Below are 24,257 nucleotides of genomic sequence, written 5' to 3' on the forward strand. Positions count from 1 at the left end.
AATCTTCGCATTAGTAAAATAATTGTAATTTCTGTGTAACAAAACAAAAATAAAATTTTCCATTTCAAATTAAGTACCTGTCGGGACTCATCATCAGGAAAATCATCATCACACAGCCAAATCCCAAGTTCTTTTTTTTGAAACTCTGCTGCTACGAGTGCATAGAACTCTAAAGTAGGACCAAGACCAGTTCCTTCTTCACCTAAAAATTCAACCTAAAAACATACATCAGTAACAGATAGATGCCAAAAGACTTGAAAGAAAAAATCATACAATTACCATCAGTCAGGTCAACTCTGCAACTAACAAAGTAAAATTCTCCCTATACTAGTGCTTAAGTTATAAAAATTCAATCCACTGAGGTACATAGGACTTTAAAATATGTTACAAAATCAATTCTGGAAACATTAGTTTCTGCCAACTTTCTCCCTTCTCCTTCAGCTGAAGGTATTGGCTGCTTGCTGGTTTATGGGTCCATGGGCAACATGCATCCTCGGGGTACTTCATCCTAGTGACCAATGTTCATGTGACAGTCTAGACAATATATATATAAATAAATAAAAAGAAAATTCAGGAGCAAGGACCCTGACCGATTTCCAACCCCCACCCCACCCCACCCCAATCCCCAAGGTGCTGAGGCCAATTGTAGTAACCCTGACTGAGATCACAAATCCAGTAAAGACCATGGATAATCGCTGGCAGTTTCATAGCCTGTACGGCTCGGCTACTCACTGCTGTAACCATGAATAATTCCATTTTGTAACTCAATTTGTTCTCCTTTGAGAATTCCAAGAGAACTACAAATCTGTTCATTTTAATCTCTTGCCCAAACATGCAACCACCCACCAGAGTTATATCATATTATTCCAACTTGATTTAAAAGCTTTTTATTGCTTACCTCTAGAACAGATTTCCTATCAGCATGAATCTGCATGACATTCTCTGCCCACTCCATTAATGTATCGCCACGAGGAACCTTGACCCGTTCATGTTTTAACCTTCCAACTCGAAATTCTCCTGGATCATCTCGCCTGACTGCTGTGGTTGTTCGGGTACGCTCCATGGTGGCCTCGCGTCTATTCTGCAGCCAAACTATTGCTCTAAAAAGGTAGTAATGAACAGTGATATGAAGAATACATTAATCTTAAACATACAGATAGAAAGTAGCAACTAAAGTTACAAATGAACATCATCATCAGCGAAGAACAGTTGAGGGTCAGCAGAAACAGAAAACAAAGAGGCAGGTTATGAGCTAGCTTTTTTGCTGCCATGCCAAGTTTTCAACTGAACATTTATAATGAGGTGAAAGATAAAGCAAACACAAAGGCCATTTATCCACTCGAAGTTTGTGCAGATAGAGATGGCTTATAATGCAAAGAATGCTAAGGAGTATCACTTTCGTGCATCTTTTACCTTGATGCTCCAAATGCTGTACAGGTGAAATACAATTGTCTAGTTTCAAAGGGGATCAAGAATGGGCACTTGCTGGTCAGCTGCTCACACCAGTCTGGCAATGCACTACTAGCCAAAGCCAAAGGCTCCTGCAATAACAAACAACACTTTTACTCCATGATAATCAGAGAACTTAGAGAAAATCCAGGGTTATTCAAAAAGCAAGAGCAATCCTTCACCATCCTAAACAGAAACTAAAAGTTACCCAATGTTTTAAATAAAAGAAACAAAAACAATGTTGGAAACACTCAACAGGTCAGTCAGATTTGTAGAGAGAACGGGCGAATTAATGTTTTAAGTGTAAGCCCTTCGTCAGAAGTGGAAAAAAATGACAGATGAACAGTATTTACAAAAGGAACAGAAGAGGAGAGGGGAGAAAGAGGAAGGAGGGGAGAAAGAGGAAGGAGAGAGAAAAAAAAAGTAGGGTGACCTCTAAATAGGAGATGGTTAAATGGCTGAAACTCTATGCCTCATATTGTCTCATGTTAATAATGAGAGAAATTAAAGATATTTATGAGACACAGAACATGTGACTAGCTGAGGTTGTGGCAGTGGAGGGTGGGACAGCTGGAGATGGAAACTGGCTCAGCAGAGCTGGCTCCAATAGTCCAGCAGGCAGGGAGAAGTAAAAACTGGTTGACACCGAGGATACATACTGCCCCTTAATCATGGTGTTCCAACAGTGGTTCCCCATCCCAAGCACCAACCCAACCCCCCTCCCCTGAAACACCAACAACACCCGTCCCACATTGCCAGGACCTTTTGTTAAAGAGATAGTGGGTGATATAGTTACGGCCAGAGGGCTGAAAACTGCATTGTAGAAAGATAAAAATGCTTCACCTTCCCTATCCCTGAAAGCTCCTCCAGCCTTACAACACTCAGAGGAACCCTGCGTTCCTCAAACTTTGGCCTCTTGTCCATCCCCCCACTTCCTTCACCCTACCATTGATGGCCATGCCTTCAGCGCCCTAACCCTAACGTCTGGAATTCCTTCCTTAAGTTCTCCGCCTCTCCCTCCTCCTATAAGACTCTCCTTAAAACCTACCTCCTTGACCAAACTTTTGGTCACCTGCCCTAATGTCTCCTTCTTTGGCTCGGTGCCAATTTTTGTCTGTGCTGAGATCATTCCATAATGCACCTCTTCTGGCGATGAAAGGCCTCATTGGTGGTTCTTGTTCCTGCCCAGCACCCCCTCCTAGTGCCTCCCTGATAACTTTCTCCATCCCGCCCCCCACACCCCCCTCCAGTTTGGGAAACTCTGCTTTTGATCAACAGAACAAAATATATAGCACACCATAAAGTGACTGTCAAAATTTTTTTTTAAATCAAATTAATCACAATTCAATTACAATTAAATTGATATAACCACCAAAAAATTGTCATAGTTACAGAGCTACTCGGCAAATATCAGATAACAGCACAATTAACTCCATTATATCTGTCGAAGTAATTAACTAATAAAAATATCCATCCAATGTAATTTTCAAATCGAATTGCAAAGAAAATGCATACACAATTTGTATTTTGGATCAATTTGAAGCAATTACCTCAATTTGCTGCAAGATTTTCGTGGTAACTTTTTTGCTTGTGAATTCCTCTGGTGAAACGTTTAACTCAAGTTGACCATCACCTTCTGTCAGGGGGAAAAAAAAACTATCAGTAGTGAAGTCAAGATTAAACGTTCCGAGAACACATCAATTGATACATTTTATGTATCCTTCTTTCCCCCACCCCCCCACCAATGAGAAAAATTCAGCCTAACCTTCCTGACCTCTCCATGTAGAGTATGGATCACTAGCGATAATATAAAGAATACGAAGTAACTGCAAAACATCTTCCACGCTGCAAGCATTCTGTCCACTCCCAGCCTTAGCTTGTGGTTGCTCTCGTGTTCCACTAAGAATTTCACAACTGTGCAAAGACGAAATGGACCCATGGCTCAATCCAGATGGTTTTGATCCATGCTCACAAAATTCCTGCAAAGTTATTTTTAAAAAGTAAAAAAACTCAATAACCCACATAAAATTCTTGTTACAAATAGCCAACTGCATGCACTTCTAGCAACAGCCAATTGTAAACTATAACTAGCACAAATTTTGGTTTATGTGTATAAATATTATTTTTATTAAAAAATGCATTAAAGCTGCAAACTTACATTAAGTAAATAACATTACAATGTAAGCATTGTCTTTGCTTATACAGGTGCAGACATACATTATCCAGAAAAAATATTTTGCACAGTAATATACCTTGTATGCAGCTATGAGCTGAGAACAATTTCTGTTTTTCCTAATACTTTTATTAGTGCCGGTTAATTTCCAGTGCCGCAGGAAAGCTGAATCTGCATTCTTCTGCAGGTAGGTTATCAAGTCATTCTTTGGTAATTCATCAGTGCCAAGGTATTGTTCCACATGCTCTACAGACCAGCAGCCCTACAACAGGAAGAACCAAAGGTTGGTCTTTCCTGATTGTAAAGTCTTACGGGTTGTACATGCATTAAAACATTTAAACTTTTCTATTACTCATGCTTAGTTTTAAAAAGTCTGTGTCAGAATTATGTTAGTACTTCAATTTTATCAAAGTAAACAAATATAATAGTTTAGTCTGTTATTCTTAGCAGCAAAAAAATAATCTACCGACAGCACTACAGTGTTAACAAAAACACTACTTACCATCTTTCCATTTTCCCCTTTCTCTTTATCGGAGTCTTTCATCTCTCTGTACATAATCCTGGAGTAATCACATGAGCACTCGTCAGCTTTTTATGTTACTGTTATAAACTTTTGGTCTACATAGGAACAGGAGTAGGTGATTTAGCCCCTTGAGCTTGTTCTGCCATTCAATGAGATCATGGCTGATCTGTATCCCAACTCCATTTACATGCCTTGGCTCCATGTCCCTCAATACCCTTGGCTACCAAAAATCTTTTGATCACAGATTTTAAATTATTAATTGAGCTAGCATCTACTGCTGTTTGTGGGAGAGTGTTCCATGCTTCGATCACCCTTTGTGTGAAGAAGTGTTCTCTAACTTCTCTCCTGAATGGCCTGACTGATTTTAAGGTTATGTCCCCTTGTCCTAGACTCCCCCACCAGTGGAAAAAGTGTCTATCTATCCTATCAATTCCTTTCAAAAATCCTAAAAGCCTCAATCAAATCACCGTGTCATCTTCTATATTCCAGGGAATACAAGCCTAGTTTATGTAATCTCTTCTCATAATTTAACCCTTGGAGCTCTGGTAACATTCTGGTGAATCTGCAATCTTTTTGCACTTAAGGCAAAGGATGTGAGCATTGATGAGTGGGAATACCTCTCCACTCTGACTATGTCAGCATCAAATGCTCCAAGAACAGAGTTAGCAAATAACCAGCAGCAGATTAAAGTTCACCAACAATGTACTTTGACCGTAAGCTTAGAGAAGCACCCCTATTCCACTGGTCTGAAATTTCCTACATGATTCTGAATGGCCTTTTGCCAAACTATTTACATACATTAACACACACTCTATGTAAACTTTTTATGGAAAGAACACAACACTTCATTCATACCTTTCAACTGTTCTGATTTAATCAAAACATCCCAATTTAGCAAGTGAATTTCAAAACTTGTCCTACAGTCTCAATCAAGGAGCAGCATTCCCAAATTTTAAAATCTCAAGGATAAAACTGCTCATAAAATTTAATTTTGGAGCAACAAGACTTGGGATAAAACACATCTAAAATGATGAATGTATTTTTTGACTATCAAAGGAATGAACATCGTACTGCATTTTTATGTAGAGTTTGAAGACAAATAGGTACCATCAAAATACAACAATGTGTTAATACCTCTGATTGAGCAATTTAAGATAACTAATTAAGCACATACCAGACCCAAACACTGCATTTATTGTGGAAACCACAATAATCCATTTCACTCACTGATACCAATTGCACAAAAAGTAAAATATTACATTATTTAAATATTCATAAATGCTACACAAAGAATCAAATGTCCCTGATACTGGTAAGTTGCCTAGCATTTTTAGGGCCTAAGTTGCTTATTTCAAAGTCTGCAGGTCCAACAGCTTTACTTGCATTTATTGCAATTCCTGGAATTCGCTTCAGCTATTGGAGATACATGGATTTCTTCTCCACTAATGTAAAGATATGTGCACGTGAAGATCACCAAATGCCTTTCACAACACAGCACTGCAGAATTTGATGAGTTTTACTGAAAATTTTAACTGAATTTTTACTTCAAGTATGACTTGAAAGTTTAAGGTTACTTTATTGCCTTTAGGAAAAGGCAACAGAAATTGTTGGAGAAAATGTAGAGCCTGGCGCAGAATTTCGACACAAACAAGTCCTTCATGCTGGATGTTTTAAGGTCAAAAGGCAAAAACCATACAGGACCTCTCACAAGCAAGGGTGAACATGATCCAAAATGAAAGTGCCTCGAGTTGGAAAAAAGGGCTTAAGTTCATAGCTCACAAGGGTGACAGAAAAAGCAGTCAGCACTGTCAAATTGTGACTGCAAGCATACAGGATGGGAGAGATCAACCTCATCCATTTCAAAGCAAGCCCAATCAGGTTGTTTAATTTACTAAGAGGAATAACGTTGGATCAAACATTGCCACTTAACCATCAGTAGAAAATGGCCAGCTTCTAAGACAATGGGAAAGGAAGAACTTGCATTTATATAGCATCTTTCACATCCTCTGGCTGTGAATCGCTTCGGGTCATCCTGTCAAGTACATTTGCAGTATTATCACTGTTGTGAAGTAGGCAAACCCAACAGCCAATTTGCACACAGTAAGCTCCCACAATCAACATTGAGATATGCAAGCAGATAATCCGTTTCAGTGTTGTTAGTAGAGGAATCAATGTTGGCCAGGACATTGGGAGAAATTGCCTGCTCTTCTTCGAATAGTGCCATGGGCCCTGAGAGGGCATACAGGACTTTGGTTTAATGTCATATCCAAAAGATGGCATCTCCGACAGTGCAACACTCCCTCAGTACTGCATTGAAGTGTCAGCCTGGATGATGGGCTTAAGTCTCTGGAGTGGAACTTGAACCCATGACCTTCTGACTCAGAGGCGAGAGTGCTACCACTGATTGTAAAAATGAGAAATGGGAAAGTTGTCAGCCTTTAGAAAACTGTACGTGTGGTCAAAGCGTTAATTAGTTTTGACTGACTGAAAAACAGAACTGAGCACCAAAGAGGAAATAAGTGGGTGCAGAACAGTACTGCTCAGTGACCCAGCACCGGAGGTCCTGCTGCAAGAAATGCTCCCGCGAAGGTTGCCTCTCCTTCGAAGAGAGGGCCACCCAAACGTACAGCAATAATGTGGAATGCCAAGATACCCAAATGTTTTAACTAAGCCCCTACTGGACACATTATCCTTGCTATGGCCTAGTCAATAATGGGTCACATCGCTTTTTGTGTACACCCCTTATTTAAATGAAATTGTAAACTATAATTTCAGTGTGAAAATCTTACATGCGCGCTCCATATGTCTCTGCACACGTAGCACTAACAGCAGACATCAGATTATTGGCCCCACTAAGTGTAATCCCAGCATTTTAATTGCCAACCTTCCTGGGATTAGTTGTACTCGGCAAAGATCAGAGATAGAACTTCCTTGGTCTATGTGGCTTGCATGTGAAATTTAAACAATGAGCCATTTGCAGGGAAACTTTATTACTTGTCCTAAACCAACTCTAAAATGACAGCCAAGGATTTCAGAATGTAAATTCGTGAGCAAACAATACATTTTAGATAAAGTAGTCCACTTTAGAAATAACTTCGAATCAAACAAATCCACAACATCCAACATTTCCTGGTACGTTCACTTACGTGTATGTTGGCTCCCAAATGCGCCTAAGCTTATCAGATTTTACATTTCCATTACAAGAAAGCTGCAACAATTTCTGCACATAACAGAAAATGGTTGCTCTGTAGTTTGAGAGAGGCAACTCCACTTCACGAGACGTTCCCAACCCTGCTACCTTTAGAGTCAGTGCTAATCGTGGCGAAGGAGCGCACTCCACTTCCTCCAACAGCTCTGATCGAGGTGTTCCTACAGAAAAAAAGTGTTAAATATTGAAGTCCATATCAGTCTTTATAACCACAACCAAATGAACACAGCAAACCAATACAAGGTCTGCTTTGAGAAGATATCACGATACAACCAAATTGTGATACTTGAAGTCTTGCTGTAATGGCAACGTTTCAACAGAACCACAACTTATGTATGCAAAAGGAATGGCATAGCTATGAGCCATAAAAAAGGGAAAAGAGTCAAAAGATGTGCTTTATATAGTGGTGGGAGGATGCATCATTACACAGATAAAATGAAAATATCTTTCAAATGCACCATTTTGTTTTTATTTGTTGAATAAACAACTGTACCTGGGGGAGGGATTTCTAAATCGGTTGTTTGCTGCACATTTGTACGACCAGGGCGTGGATCAAAAGCAGGTACTAAAGCAGAGAATTGCCGTTTTAGAACAAAATCATCATCCCATGTTCTACGACGCCCTCCTTTTGTTTCATATTCCTCTTCTTCCTGTGTTCCAAGGTTCAAATCAGGACAACTTTATTTTAAAAATTATTATAAAGTTATAAACTTACCCTATTTGCACAGAATACCAGACCCCAAGCACAGTAATAGTATTATGACATCCACAACAAGCAACATATTGCTGCTCACAAAATTAGCATCATCATATTGCAAGAATTTCAACAGTATTTTTTAAAAAAAAACACTAATTTGAAACTGCAGGCGAGTAACGTACCAAGACTTCTTCATACTCTTGATCTTCTTGATTGTCATCTTCATTTTCATCATCCTCCTCATCTGGTTCAGGCAAATCCTCATCATCTTCAAGTTCCGCCAATAAAGTACTAGCACGACAGCTGTCTAGAAAATCTGTAAAATATAAGATAAGGATCAGTTGCAATAAAAAACTAATTCCACAGTTAGTTTAAAATGAATCTTAGAAAAGAATGTCAAGTAGAAAAAGTAAATCATATTCAGCTGCAAGGTAAATCTACAGGAAGCATTTCCAAAACGTAAACAGAATAGTCCAACAAATTTTACTATCCGTAAAACCAGAATGTTTGTAACAAGTTCAGTTCAAGTTGAAGTTACAGTTATGAGCTGATCTACTGTAGCTTGTGTGAATCATCTTGTTTATTCTGTTACAGAAATTCAATCCCCATATAGACATATAGACACCTAAAATTTGCTGCCAACCATGTGGTCATGTGGTGGGGGGGGGGGGTGGGGGGGGAGAAAGAGGTGAAAGGATGTTAAGGAGAATCACCAAGTGAACTCAGCGCCTTGAAAAAAAAAGTTGTGTATCATCAAGTAACTATCCAATCAAAATGCCAAACAAGACATGGCAAGTCCACCACCAATTCTTGCAGTTTACTAGCATGTGTATCAAAAAGATAGCTAGCAAAGTTAAGTGGTAGTTTGAATCCACGGTTTGCACAATCTGGACATAAGTGTGCTCCACTACAGTTAAATCACAGACAGGAGTTAACTGATATGCAAAAGGCTGGTCCTTCCAGGTACCTTTTCTGAATGTGGATACCACAGGATGTTCTCAAGATTCATCAACAATGATTTAGCAGTATGTTGCAGGATAAGTTAGTTGGAATGTCATAGTACAGTGCCATAGTTATGGTCTTTGGACTAGGGAATGAATCTCTTCCATGTGGTATTGTGAATCACCAAGATCAATGCCAGGGCATTTTACACTGGAAGGCAGGAAACACTGCTTGCCTTGTGAAACTAGTACTCAAGTGAGAATGTGCCAAGAGCAACCAGACTGAGGATTTTTGTGCAATATCAAGCCTTCTGTCTGTGATAACATTGCTGGCCAAGGGGGAGTTTGATAATGACCAACTGATGGTCATGGCAAGAATTGGTCCTTGGCCAGCTGTAAGTTATCAAAGCCATAAAAGTGTCTGTCCAGATCTTATTCAAATTATTTCAGATATGTTCTTCGAAAAACATAGCTAACCAGTCCACCCCCAGCTCAAAGCTTAATAATGTACCAAGAGCTGTGGGATTGTGACAATGCTCAAGAGATATACATTCCCCCCTAGTGAGGGAATCAGTGAAAGAGATAGGGGCAGGATACATGGACCAAGTAGCCACCCTTACGCCTACTTTCCTTTGCAAGATAAACACGAGGAAAATTAGAGGGAATGAAAAATACAGTAGAGAACTCCAATTTGGAGATAAAACCAGCACAATCAATTGATTGGCTTCCTTCCATGCTGAAGTTCCTACATTCGCAATTGCAAGATGCTTTCAGAACAATTTTTTGCTCCAATTATTGAGACTTCGAGTTTTTCTGCCACAACAGGTGCTTTCTAATGAGAACTATTGAAGACTGACAAATACATGAAAAATAAAATTTGTATTAGCTGAGCATATGAAAGGTGTAACTTAATAAACCAAAACTTCAGCAAAAGATCAATAACGTTTTAATAAATATTGGGGGGAAAAAAACTTAACAGTCCTACAATGTACACTATAAATTATGTAACTGTATATTTCTTAAAAGAATGCAGAAACATACCAAATTAGTAAGATTGAGCTTTTGTGTGCATAGACTACAATCAAGACTACACCAAAGGGGGAAAAAAAACATGTATGTGAAACAGAGCAAGACACACTGCAGAGTTATTTTGGTCACAAGTACTCGCCTCCCCTCCACACACAATGGAATGAAGTGGAGTGGAAGTTGGCTACAGATGGCCAAAATGATAACAGTGGTGTAAACGTCTTAAAGGAACAAAGTTACAAACCACTTCACCACCCCCTCCATGAACTACATTTCCTAACTGTACATGGAGATTGAACAAAAAACAATTTTAATATGTTTACACATCAGGAAAAACAATGCTAAGAGCAGCATTTGTTTTTTTTTAAAACCGTGATACACGTTGGCACTATTGACCACCATGACTGGCCCGAACCTCTCAAAATGAATTAGCACCACTTTCCTATAAATTACTTAAAGAATCAAATGGTCTGTCCATTTGCACGGCCTTTGATAGTAGCTATATATAAAAGTTAATGCACCTGAGCAGAAGTTTAGCAATGGCATTATCAAAGCTGTTGTGTTTATTTTAACTTCATTTCCCAGTTTCTAGTCAACTAAGCCCCTAAGCTGTTCACCCAAGAGTTGCATACTGATCCAAACTCATTCGTCAATAACGGTCAGCAAATCAATTAACGAAACAAATCTGTGCAAAGGCAGACACTGATGCAATCAAATCCATATGAGTAACCTTACTTACAACATGCAAAATTAATAATACTGAGAACACAGGTTTGAGTACAACAATGAAGTCACATACCAGTGACCTTAACAAAAAATTATTCATCTGACATGGTTTGCACAGTACATTTATGAAAATAAAATGATTCTTTTTGTCCACACCCAATTAAAAGTATCTGATGTTAGTTATTCGATCTGAAAATAAATTGTATGGGCAACTGGTTCTTCTGTGCATCGAGAATAGTGGGTACTCTCCCCTGCAAATCTCAGACCAAATTAGCTGCTAGATACACCTCAGTGGTTCTTGGATCAGTTTAATCAGATTATACAAACATCCCAAGTATATCAAAATCGTTTCACAAAGGGAGATTAGTGACTTGCAGACCAAATTCTAGCAAAGCAGATAAAGAATAAAGTTCCAATTGAGAAACAAGATCAGAGAACTGACCTTCGAGGTTAATCAAGGACTACCAAGATAAATCTGGGTCCTTAGGTCCAAGCCTTCTAGAGAGTCCCAAGCATTTGGACAGTTACATGGGGAAGATGGGTATCGAGGGATATGGGCCAAGTGCAGGCAATTGGGACTAGCTTAGTGGTATAAACTGGGCGACATGGACATGTTGGGCCGAAGGGCCTGTTTCCATGTTGTAACTTCTATGATTCTATGATAAGGACAGGTAAACATGAACCATCACACTTTAAAAGATAGGTAATTGAGGGAGAGCACTTGGTTGTCCTGGTCAACTTTACAAAAGTTCAGAAGCCTGGTCACAAGCCCTATATGTTTATTGCTTTCAACTGTTATGTCCATTTATTGGGTTGTACTGTCTCTCTGTCCTTGTGGATCAGGTGATGAAATGAAAGGTCTCCACCAGGAACAGGGACGCGCCAATCCTCTGATAAATTGCCTGGGGGTCAGAAGTGTGACCATTCAAGAGAAAAAAAAAGGAAAGGAAAATAAAGGAAAGAAAAGGGGGAGAAAAAAAAGAATAAATATGCGTTTAAATTGACCTGATCACATCCTCAGGATAGCTCAAAGGCCTTTACAACTAATGTATCACTTCCGCCGCCCCCCCCCCCACTTCCCCAGTGCACTGTTACAAGGTATATATGGCATCCAAAACCAAAACATGTACACAGCAAGTCTCACAAACAACCACTGAATGAACTTAAAAGCCTCCTGAGGTTCTTTAAATTCCAGACAGGTCAACGATACTACCTGCAAGCATAAAATAAACCTTTTCCAGCATAAAGGTGTGCCTCTGAATGAAAAAGGAAAGTGAGAACATTTTTCTGCAAACTTACACTGATTTTAAAGCCAAGATTTGACGTGTTTTTTCAATGAAAAAGGCTCCATAAAAACAAGACACCTAAAGGTCCAAAACACCCCAGCAGCAATCTGACACTCCCCAAATAAAAATGTTTCTACATTTAATGAAACTGCAACAAAAACAAAAAATAGTATGATGACCAAAGTAACATCAAATGAGATTGCTTTCTAGGATGCAAAAGCTCCAAAAAACTCAACTTCTTTGCCTTTGTGTGGGAGCACATATGTAAATGAAATGAACAAAGGCACAAACAGCAATAGTCTAAAATAAGGCATCGAGTTGGCAGAGCAGGGGAGGGTCAATATTTAAAGGGGCGGTGTCCCAGAGAATGATTTTTCATTTGTATATGGGGGTTGAATGAACAGATTGGAACCTACAGAAATCTCTGCCCACCGACACAAGAACTTCAGAAATTTTATTTTGGTTAAAGATGCAGTACAAATGGGGATGAAGCCTATGATGGTGAAGAAATAGTAACATGGCATGGAAACATTCTGTTGGATTAATTGTGGGGCAATCCAAGGTATTATTTGACATGCTCTTAAAAAAAGAGGAAGCACAAAATCTATGTCCCCACCCTGAAACAGAAACATTAGACCTTGATCAAAGGTACATGGAGTAAAATAAAATTAATAATCAGTTCACATATAAATTCAGAGTATTTCTGGTTATTATGCAGCAATGGATAAAGCTGAAAATGATGTACAAACTTGGAAATTATAATTTAAAACAATCTTTTAGATGTAAAATGGAAATTATTTATACCCTTCTAAAAAGTGAAGTAATTTAACAAATAAAAGTTTTATGGACCCAATTTATACTGCAGTGCTCATGAACACTAGGCGTTTCTTTCCAATTGCACACACAATTCTTACTTTAATCATCAAGCCATATTGCTACTGAGTTAGAATATACGTGAGCAGACATTACTAAATTAGCATTAATGGAACTTTATCATATCCAGTAAAAACAAATTTAATTGGGAAATAGTTTTAAGGTAATGCCTACACTTAAACGTAGAGACTGAAAAGGACCATCATGCACTAAGTTCAACACAGACAATGTGACAATGGAGTACAACAGTTCATTTTGCCCCCCGGTCTCAGAAAATAACCTACCATATAAAGAAAATTCGGCTTCTTGACCTGTGTCGCTCTCACTGGAAGTGGATGTCAGGCTGGTTGTCAGAGTATTACTGAGCGACTGACCGACTGACAAACCTGTGGTTGCTGTGGCTACATTGTTGCTACTGGTGACGCTGGAAGTTGACATGGTGACAGTTGATGTGGTACCGGTAGTTGTGAGGTTTGGGAAACTCTGGGCACCCATGAGAGGAGACGCTATAACATTCAGGAAGCAAAATGTTGAATTATTCCCACTTTCTTCAAAGAAAGCAAAAATTCTTAAAATGAATTTCAGCAATTGCTAAAAATCAATGTTTTTTTTCACAATAATATAATTGTTAAAAATCTAAGAAATGATACGATATTACATGCGAACAGGTAGATCAAAGTAAATTGCTTAAATTCTCTGCCTCTGAACAATTAAAGGCTGTACCAACATGGATCAAGAATAAGGAAAAACATACAAAGCAAAAGAAAAATGCTTTGAGCAAGAATTTAATGTTTCTTCTATTTAATAGCTTTTTCATTGAGTACTTGGTTTGTTTGACCAATGTTATTGCTGGATGTTATTAAGTAGCAAACTCAAAGAAATGCTAGCATTGTAACCGTGGGACAAAGCATCTTTGAAAGTGAAGTACATGCATGTCTCATAGAATTACATTACAGAGAACGTACAGCACAGAAACGGGCCATTCGGCCCAAGTGCTCCATACCAGTGTTTATGCTCCACACGAGCCTCCTCCTTTCCAGTTGTTGGTACCATATATCTTACCATAAACAGCAGGAGTCATGGAGGAAATGGTGGAGGGGAAAATCAAATCGTAGTCAAGAAATAGGTCCAACTTGCAAGGGCAGAAGTGTTCAAAAGAACTCAGACTTGGACTCGGGGTGAAGTGGATGGCAACAGGAATTTAGAAGCAAAATATTTTCATGATATTGTGGAGCATAATTAAAATTCTTCGATAAAATACAGACTATTCCAATTGTCGAAGTTCTTCATGGTAGAAATCGCATGGACAAAACAGTTTCTCAACACAACTTGCACCACAGGAATCTCATTATTAAGCTTCTGCATCAATACAAATATACAAAATAAAATGAACCACTTACTTGCTGTACTCATTACATTTCGTCCCAGAGTATTAGTGTTGTTATCACTGCTACTGCGACTTAAATTCATGTTATTGGTAGCGTTGGTGCGTGCTATATTTGCAACTCGCCGAACGAAGGATTCCATAAGGCTGGAGGCTTCTCTTGAAGATAGATTGGGTACACTGGCGCTTGAGCTCATAGGTGCCCCAGCAGCCAACAGTGAGCTTACTGAAAGTCTGTTACTTGCAGAAGAACTAAGTGGGCGTTGTGATGCTCCTTCCTTGTTTGATGATTCAGCTACAGAACTCACATCAGGGGAGCTCACACTAACAATACCCATTGATATTGCCCCAGATTCTCCAGAATTACGCATTGAGGCCTCAGGACCAGATTTTCTGTCCACATTTTCACTTGCTGTGTCTGCAGTCAAGGTGCTGGTACTGGCACTAGAAGTTGATCCTGCTCCTCCCTGGGGCAAAATATCAGTAGCAGAAAGGACAACAATAGGTTCGTGACTGTCCGTACCAGAAGCAGTTGTCTGTTCCAATACGCTTTCAGATCTGCGATCCATTTTAGATGAACTCAAGCTTATATCGCTGCTACTAGCCACACTACACACAGAGCTGCTGCTTCCTTTTCGACTGGAGGAGCCCGGGGCAGTAGCCGCCATCTTGTCTGGGCAGTTGTTTTTCACCAAGCTGCTCCATGCCTGCGCTGTGCCTGAAACAGTGGATGAAACAGGTTTGGGTGATGGCGCTGAATCAGGGTCGTACCCTGGTGCAAGCTTGAGGTCAAACTTTCCTTCTGCGCCCATACGGTAAGAGTTAGAGCCACCAGCATCCCAGGTGACATCAATCCAGCCTGGAAAGGGACAGGAGTTTATCAGACCCAGCAGAAAGCAGACAGCAGCTATTTGGACAGCAGCTTCACCCGGTGGGACCAGACTATTGCACATGTATAGTAGTTCAATATTACTTTACTAGGAATAGATATATTGTTTTCAGAAGAATTAATTAGCACTTTTAATAGCTAACTTCAAGCTATTTTCTGCTCAAGTGTTCACTGTCTGAAAATTAGTTAAAATATATGAAGGCATATTTGCCAATAGTATACTATTAAATTCAGCATAAGGAAGCCACATTCAGCACAAAGGAACTCAAATTACTTCTGTGCATTGCGCATTCACTGCAAAAAGTATCAATGACCGATTCCAGACAATAGTGCTGCTGTTTGACATGTATGTCAGAATTCATAAAATTATAGTCTGGTCCCAGTGAAGCAGTGCGAGAAGGAAAATTGAGTAACAGAGATAAGGAAATGTATTGCAAATGCCAAGCTGAAAGCCACATAGAAGAAAGTAATACCTGGCAGAAAACTCAACTATTAATGCATAAAATTAGACTGTATTCATAGTAATGCATAATGTAGAACTGTTCTTGCATTCCATTCAGTTAAATAAAAGGACACATAATTGGTAATGCTGATATGCCTTCTAAGAGACCAAAATAATGCAATGCACACCTGGACTGAACAGCTAATTGACAACTAATGCAGGATAGTAAGTTTCAAATCTTAGTGCACATTAAAAAGTCTTCTCTGCTGGCTGTGAAATAAGTTTGAGCAGCATCCGTCCAGTTCCTATTGGGCATGGGCCTACAGCACAAAACTGCCCCTTAATTCAGCAGCAACTGGCAATCTCATTCAGACAGGCCACAGGATGGCTGTTGTGAAAAATGGAAAAAAATGTTACACTGATGTAGTCTGGAGCGTTCTTGAGGTTGGGGCAGAAGCACATTGTTGGGACAGAGTAAAGGAAGCTTTACTCTGCATCGGACTATGCCATACCCTATGTAGGAGTGCTTCATGCCGACACACTAGGAGCCTGCAATAGGAAAAGCTCTACTCCCAGCACCAACATCCCTCAACTTGATGAGCACAAATATTAAAATAGGACACAAATGATTCATTCCTCCAGCTCCAATCACTTCTCATTTTCCTTGCAGTACCAACCTAACCAAGCCTTGATTTTCGTAACAATTCTTTTGAAGAATCTCATGAAATGCCTTTGAATATCCATATATTCATCCTTTACAGATACACTCTTCTGACTTGGTCAAAAAATTCAACTAATTAGTCAAGCATAACCTGCCCCTTAAAGTTCATCCTGACTGATCTGATTAGCTCATGTGCTTCAAAATGTTCACCAATTTTATCCTGTAGTATGGACTCTAAATGTCAAACCACGAAAGAGGTTATGACTAACCTGCCTATAATTTCCTAACTTAGACCTTTCTTGAACATAGGTATAACATTTCCCACCCTCCAGTCCAACATTTTTTAGAAAATTATAATTACTGCCTCTGCTATTTATACTTCCATGAAACGTATTTAATACACTTTCCTTTTGAATACTTATCTCCAGTTGTGGCTCTTCCACATCTTCCTTAGGTATTCCTACAATTCAACTTTCATTTACTCTGGGAAAACTGAGGTGAAATACTTAATCACCATTTCCTCACACTCAAACATAGGATTCAGAGCCTCAAAGTCAAACTAATAATTTCTTCTTCATGAGCCAAGCCAAAAAAACCCACAAAGTAGGACAAAAGAACAGCTTTAGCTTTGAAAACTTAAGTCACCAAACAAAAACCATGTTTTCCAGTTAGTACGCTTGTTATTATAAAACTAGGTAAAAAGTGCTAAAGATTACTTTCAAACACTTGCTTTTTTAACAACAAGCCAAGAGAGAGGGTCAGTGCAAAGACATATCATGGAAAAAAAAGAAACAACTTAATGCCAATGATCCCCCACACAGCAGGTTTACTCTCAGTTGGCCTGTACGGTGAATTGGGACATACATCAACTAAGTTGCATCCAAACTTTGACTGCTTTTGCCAATCAAACACAAACCATGAGTCAGTCAAAAATACTGCTCAATTTTCTCTACAAACGGCAGTAATTTATGATTATGTACCATTTCATTTTACAGTATTTTGGATTCTACCACTGGTTGTTAATAATGTTATTAATTAGTTCAGGCTGGAATGAAACCTAGTGTTACAAAATACAAGCAAAGTAGGATAGACTGCATAAGAGCAGCTCATAGGCAGGGTCATGGAAAAACGTTGCTAGTGTAGATGCATTTCACAGTTATAATTTTGAATTTACATTTCACAAAATCCTGGGTTCTTGTTTTAACCTCGACAAAAATGAAGAGTCTGGGTTTTCAATTAAAAACCAGTGTATACCAGTAAGCACAACAATTTCTGCATTTAGTGCTGCAAGGATAAAAACAAATCTTACTGGTTTACCATTATGCAGTTCTCCTGTGATAGTGCCCTCGCCTGGTGGATTGCCATCTTGATCTCTCCATTTCCAGTCAATGCCTCTAACTACACGTGCACCTGGCACCATGTACTTCAGAACCTGAGAACGCACCAGGCGTCTCTGTCTCCTTAGGTTGGCTTCGGCTTCCTTAGCTGCTTTTCCTATTAAGAAAGCAGAACATTACAAAATATTAAAATTATGATACTTTCTTTTTCAGAGGGGGTAGAGAGGAAAGAAATAGAGGATGATGCAATTAATAGTATTATAGTGATGCAATTAACAGTATAATTTCACATTTCTTGCAACAGTCATGCACACTATTTGGAATGCTTTGGTTGAGGAACAAAAAAAATTAATCATAGTTTTTACAAATTATTGTCTATCAGCATCGGGTACAATATTAAGCAAAGATGTGGTGCAATTTGACAATTCTATTACATGAGCCTCAGTCTGAGGATGAAATGAATAAAAAACATCTGTGTGTATTACTTTTGTAACTAGAAATGCAGTATTTTAAACCATTTTGTAATAATAATGCTGAACAGTAATTCGCTTACCTAGTTGGTCTTCGCACACACCAGAGACTGTCCCATACAGTTCAAAACCAGAGAGGGAGAGGTAATGAGTCTGCCCACTGGCATTTTTACCCATCTGTTTAATCCGAATATGTCGCCACCCCTGTTTCTCATCCTTTGGAGGATCTAGAGGCCATGTTGCCGTGGATCTAGAACATAATTTTTATTTGAATTCTTGCCAAAAATTATCTCGACTTCTTTAACCAGCACAAGGTGAAGTAACAAACCTGATTGAAAGACTATATTTGTGAAAAAAGAGGTCAATCACATTTTTATGGATACATCTAAAAATGTGATTGAAAGACTATATTTCCATCAAGCCATTCAGTGAAAAGTATTAAAAAAAACTCAAAACTATTTTAGAATTAAAACCAATGCAAAACTAGGCCTGAAATTCTAATGCAGAAACTAAACACCTGTATACTTTTATTAATTTTATGCTGGAACCCAATGGTGACCCATGAACAATGGAGAGAATGGTTTCCATTTCCTATCACTCAACACCGCATGTAGCCTTGTTGAAAATAACAGCAGGCAACAGCAACAACTTGCATTTATGTAGTAAAATTTCCCAACAGCTTCACAAAGACATAATCAGACAAAAATGGATGTCAAGCCAAAGAAGGCAATATTAGGAGGGGTGACAAAAGCTTGTTCTAAGAGGTGGGTTTTAAGAAGGATGTTAAAGGAGGAAAGATGGGGGAAAGGTGACAGGTTTTAGGGAGGAAATTCCAAAGCGTGGGCCCAGATGGCCAAAGGCTGTCAATGGTGCGGTAAAGGCAGGGATGCACAACAGGCCAGGGTCACAGGAATGGAGAGTTCTGCTGGGGTTGTAGGGCTGAAGGAGTTTGCAGAGATGGGTAAGAGCAAAACTGTGAACATAAGAAATAGGAGCAGGCCATACGGCCCCTCGAGCCTGCTCCGCCATTTGATCAGATCATGGCTGATCTTCAAAGTCAACTCCATTTTCCTGCCCGATCCCCATATCTTTTGATTCCCCTCGAGTCCAAAAATCTATCGATCTCAGCCTTGAATATACTCAATGACTCAGCATCCACAGCCCTCTGGGGTAGAGAATTCCAAAGATTCACAGCCTTCTGCATGAAGAAATTCCTCCTCATCTCAGTCTTGAATGGCCGACTCCTTATCCTGTGACTATGCCTTCTGGTTCTAGAATCTCCAGCCAGGGGAAACAATCTCTCCTGCTTTCCTAATTGCCTGCTGTACCTGCATGCTAACTTTTTGTGTTTCTTGTACCAGGGCACCCAAGTCTCTCTGGACATCAATATTTAATGGTTTCTCACCATTTATAAAATATTCTGTTTTTCTACTCTTCCTACCAAAGTGAATAACTTCACATTTCCCCACATTATACTCCATCTGCTACCTTCTTGCCCAATCACTTAACCTGTCTATATCCCTTTGCAGACTCTTTCTGTCCTCCTCACAGCTTACTTTCCCACCTAGCTTTGTATCATCAGCAAACTTGGTCCCCCTTCATCGAAGTCAGTAATATAGATTGGCAATAGCTGAGGCCCAGGCACCAATCCTTGCGGTACCCCACTGGTTACAGCCTGCCAACCTGAAAATGACCTGTTTATTCCTACTCTCTGATCTCTGGCCGTGAACCAATCCTCTACTCACACTGATATGTTATCCCCAACCCCATGAGCCCTTATCGTGCGTAACCACCTTTTATGTGGCACCTTATCGAATGCCTTTTGAAAATCCAAATATACTACATCCACTGGTTCCCCTTTATCTACCCTCCTAGTTACATCCTCAAAAAATTCTAACAAATGTCAGACACAATTTCCCTTTCGTAAAACCATGTTGATTATGCCTAATCATATTATGATGTTTTAAGTGCCCTGTTACCACTTCCTCAATAATGGATTCCAGCATTTTCTCAACCACTGGTGTCAGGCTAACTGGTCTGTAGTTCCATTTTCTCTCTCCCTCCTTTCTTGAATATCGGGGTTACATTTGCTACCTTCCAATCCGCTGGGACCATTCTAGTATCTAGGGAATTTTGGAAGATAATAACCAATGCATCCACTATCTCTGCAGAACCCTCAGATGTAGGCCATCAGGTCCAGGGGATTTATCAGTTTTTAGTTTAGCTTTTGGTGAAAGGATTTAAACAAGAGGATGAGAATTTTATATTTGAAGTGTTGGAGGATCAGGAATCAACACAGGTCAGCAAGGACAGGAGTGATGGGTTAACGGGACTCGGCAAGCAGATATAAGATACGGGCAGCAGAGTTTGGATGAGCTGAATTTTTAAAGAGTGCTCAGGATAGACGATCAGCCAGGAGAGCAGTGGAATAGTCAAACCTGGAGATAAGAAAAGCATGGATGAATTTCAGCAGCAGATAGGCTGAGGCAGGGACAGAGGTGGGAAAGGTTACGGGTTACGATGGGGAGGATATGGAATTGGAAATTCAGCCCAGGTTCAATAGGACACCAAGGTTGCTAACATTCTGGCTGAGCCCGAGCTAGTGGTTGGGGAGGAGGATGGAATCAGTGGCAAGGCTACGGAGTTTGTGGTGGAAACTGAAGACAATGGCTTCGGTATTGCCAATGTTTAACTGGAATAATTTGCAGCTCATTCAGGGCTGAATGTTGGACAAGCAATCTGACAGCACAGAGGCAGTGGAGGGGTTGAGCTGAGTGTCGTTGGCATGCATATGGAACTTGACTCCATATCTTTGGATGATGGCCAGAAGGGCCAGCATGTAGATAGGAAAGAGGGCGGGGTCAAGGACAGATCCTTAGGGTACTCCAGAGGAACAGTGCCGAGCTAAGAAGAGAAGCCGTTGCCGGAGATGCTCTGGCTACGATCAGATAAGTAAGAGTGAAACCAAGCAAAGGCAGTGCGAATGAGCTGGACAATAGAGCACAGACGTTGGAGGAGGATGATGTCCTCAACTGTGTCAAAAGCTGCAGTGCGCTCAAGGAGGGCAAGGAGGGGAAAGTACCACGGTCACAGTCAAAGATGATGTCATTTTGTCACTTTCATTAGGGCTGTTTCAGTGCAGGGGTGGGGGCGGAAAGATGATTGTAGAGATTCAGTCTTGGGGTTGTGGGAAAGATGGGTACGGATTGGGAGAGGACAACACGTTCAAGGACTTGGAAGAGGAATGGGAGGTTGGAAATATGGCAGTAGTTTCCAAGGACAGAGGGGTTGAGTGGATTTTTTGATGTACAAGATTGTTTCATTTTTCATCAAACTGATTAACATTTTTAAGGTCCAACATACACAAATACACAGCTATTCTGTATTGTAATGCTGATCATTTCCTATCCTTCTGCTCACTGTTCAACAATGATTTAGAACTGGAGGGAGTGATGAACAAATTTGCAGACTCTACAAAGACAGGAGTCACAGTAAATAATTCTGAGGATCAAAGGAAGGTGCAAGAGGACATTGCTAAGATGGTGGAATGGGCAAAAAAGTGGCAGATAGAATTCAGTGTCAGTAAATGTGCTAGTTTGGTTTTGAAAGAGGTAATAACTTTTCTTTGAATGGGGGAATACTAGATAATGTGGAAGAACAGAGATTTGGGGGTTCAGGTTCACAAGACAGTAAGAGCAACACTTCAAGTGTCTAGGCCATAAAAAAACACAAATGGAATATTGAGTTTTATGACAAAAAAGTATAGAATATAAAAGTCAAGATTTAATGGTAAATCTATATAAAACCTTAGTAAGCCCACAGTGGCAGTACTGAGTTCAGTTTGGGGCTCCATACTATAGAAAAGATGTCAACAAAATAGAAATGTATGAGGAAATACAATTCGAAGACTTGAAAAATGGGGGTGGGGGAGAAGACTAAGGGGTGAATTGATAGAGGTGTTTGAAAATATGAAAGGACAGGATAAAGTAGATAGAAGCAGATTGTTTCCAGTGATTGAGAGTTCTACAATAATGGGACACAGAAATAAGATTAAATGTAAGAAATTTAGGAGAAACGTTTTTTTTTAAAAGAGGGTGGTGAGGCTGTGGAATGTACCACCAGGGTTATTGATTGAAGCAGAGGTGCAGTCAATATTTAAGACTAGGTTACATAGGTAGTTGAAAGAAAGGGGAATAAAAGGGATATGTAAACAGAGCAAGCACATGGGTTTAGGGCTGCTGTTCATATGGAGGATGGACAGTTAGGCTGAATTACCTATTTCTGTGTTGTAATATCGATGGAATTCCTTGAAACTTGAAAACCGCAAATCCCCATTACACATTATTTATTTATTAAAACAGTGATTTAATGTAATTTCATTCTAATCCTGCTGACTCACCCTGGCTCATTCAAGCTGCAGTCATCCACATGGGTGTATAGGGTTGTCCAATTTTGTCCATCTTTGGAAACTTGAAAAACCCAGTTCCTCAGGGCAGACCGACCATAACCACGTGCATGGCGCAAAGTATAAGCTGACGGGATCACCCAAAGCCCAAGATCAACAGCAAACCAAGCATTTTTATCATCATTCGTGTGACAATTAAGGGCTGAGCTGTCCCGACTCAAAATGTCTTCCAATCGCCCATATGGCAAATTCCTCCCCTCTGAAGATGTTACAACCACCAAGCCATAAGCTGCAGGATTCACCCACTCGTATGCAGTTCTGCAATTCAACATTGAACATAAGGGTTCTTTAATGAAAAACAAATTCAGCAAATATCCTAAAATTATGGTTGTCTTACTGACAGAACATTAATTTATTCCTGTTACCGATAACATTACTTATGTCATGTCATCCCTGACGCTTAAAATGATAGTACTATAGTTTGGTTAATACACTTAAAATTGAGTGCCAGAATTTCTCTTTAAAATGTGGCTTTTCAACCCATTCAAATAGCTACACTCAAAGCAAATGTGCTACATATCTCGGAGAGCAGTTGCTACCAATTATGAAGTATACTGAGCCAGTCCTTCCACTGACTGATATAATTTTGATCAACTAAAAAAATCAGTACTCGGAGGTGGTTTTCAAACTGTGCTACACATCAGTTACTGTTATACTCTATTTGGTGAAAATCTGAAGAGGTGAGAGACTGTGTCTTCAAAAAGCGCTCTTACAATTTGCCTGAAGTCAGGTATACAACCTGCCTACTATATGCCATGCATGAGTTGGAGGAGGAAGATCATGTTGACAATGCCTTGACATCGAAACAACATCTTAAAAAAAAATCTTCCATTCCAGGAATTAGGGGGGGCAGGGGGGGACAAAAAAAGTGAAATGCTACAAAATGTTTGAACTGCTCCAAGCAAAAATATTCACCGGTGAGCAACCTTCCCCAAGTAACCAACTGGTGAAATTTTGGCTGTTCCAAGAACTGAGTCTACCTACACAGCCTTCCTCCAAAAAGAAAATATTACAGCTTGAAATATTTCATTTACAGTGAAACCTGTAAATTAGGGCTACCTAAGGAACTTGTATCAGGTGTCCCTAATTTGCAGGTTCCTTATTTTCAAAATGGTCAACGAGATGAGCCAAATATCCCAGGTTTGGCTGTAGCTCCTGCAGTGTTCCTTCTTTTTGTCGTCCTCACTGGGATCATGCCTAATTCTGGAGCTCTGCCAGCGGAATGTGACTTCAGTTCATTTTCTGTTCGTTGGGTTTCCCAGTTCATCGCCATCCCGGGGTTCATGTCCATTGAGGGAGGAATGTCCTGATCCTGGGATCTGCTACGTTGGTAGCCTGCACAGGGCGAGGCGGCTGCTGTCGGGCCGGAGTGCCTGGGAGATCCCAGCCAAATTGTAGGTGGGGCAGGGGGGGGGGGAGGAATTAATGATGTCAGAAGTTCATCCGTACCTGACTTACTAGTGGAGTGAGATGTGATGTTGCCCGGTACAGTTCCCGGCTTTTGTGGAACGGGGAGTTCTTTATCCAGCATCCATAGTGGCAGAGAAACCGCTCTATCCCTGGGATAGAGCCGTGCAAGCTATGGATGCTGGGTAAAGAGATCTCCATTCCACAAGTCATTTCTTTCACCCACTGCCGCCTCACGCTGACCTGCACGTCCTGTGTTTTAAGTTGTAAACGGACTCAAGAACATAAGAAATAGGAGCA

At 39.9% G+C, this 24,257-nt stretch overlaps 1 protein-coding gene across 9 annotated transcripts in view; it reads right to left on the reverse strand.

Moving 5' to 3' along the window:
* Positions 1-24,257, reverse strand: part of hectd1 (HECT domain containing 1) — an 84,930-nt gene that overhangs the window by 11,705 nt on the left and 48,968 nt on the right. For 4 of the 9 annotated variants that reach the window (XM_067991395.1, XM_067991394.1, XM_067991393.1 and 1 more), the window contains 15 exons: positions 22,485-22,808; positions 18,169-18,335; positions 17,596-17,772; positions 14,303-15,145; positions 13,187-13,408; positions 8,233-8,366; positions 7,847-8,003; positions 7,292-7,514; positions 4,125-4,182; positions 3,702-3,884; positions 3,215-3,428; positions 3,000-3,085; positions 1,414-1,541; positions 899-1,100; positions 78-215 (listed from right to left, as the gene is read on the reverse strand). In XM_067991395.1, coding sequence (XP_067847496.1) covers positions 78-215; positions 899-1,100; positions 1,414-1,541; positions 3,000-3,085; positions 3,215-3,428; positions 3,702-3,884; positions 4,125-4,182; positions 7,292-7,514; positions 7,847-8,003; positions 8,233-8,366; positions 13,187-13,408; positions 14,303-15,145; positions 17,596-17,772; positions 18,169-18,335; positions 22,485-22,808 — 3,256 coding nt within the window. The remainder of the gene's footprint in view (positions 1-77; positions 216-898; positions 1,101-1,413; positions 1,542-2,999; positions 3,086-3,214; positions 3,429-3,701; positions 3,885-4,124; positions 4,183-7,291; positions 7,515-7,846; positions 8,004-8,232; positions 8,367-13,186; positions 13,409-14,302; positions 15,146-17,595; positions 17,773-18,168; positions 18,336-22,484; positions 22,809-24,257) is intronic. The other 5 variants (XM_067991400.1, XM_067991398.1, XM_067991396.1 and 2 more) reach the window with 2 other exon arrangements.

The sequence above is a fragment of the Heptranchias perlo genome, chromosome 10 (assembly GCF_035084215.1).
Source record: "Heptranchias perlo isolate sHepPer1 chromosome 10, sHepPer1.hap1, whole genome shotgun sequence".
Taxonomy (NCBI): domain Eukaryota; kingdom Metazoa; phylum Chordata; class Chondrichthyes; order Hexanchiformes; family Hexanchidae; genus Heptranchias; species Heptranchias perlo.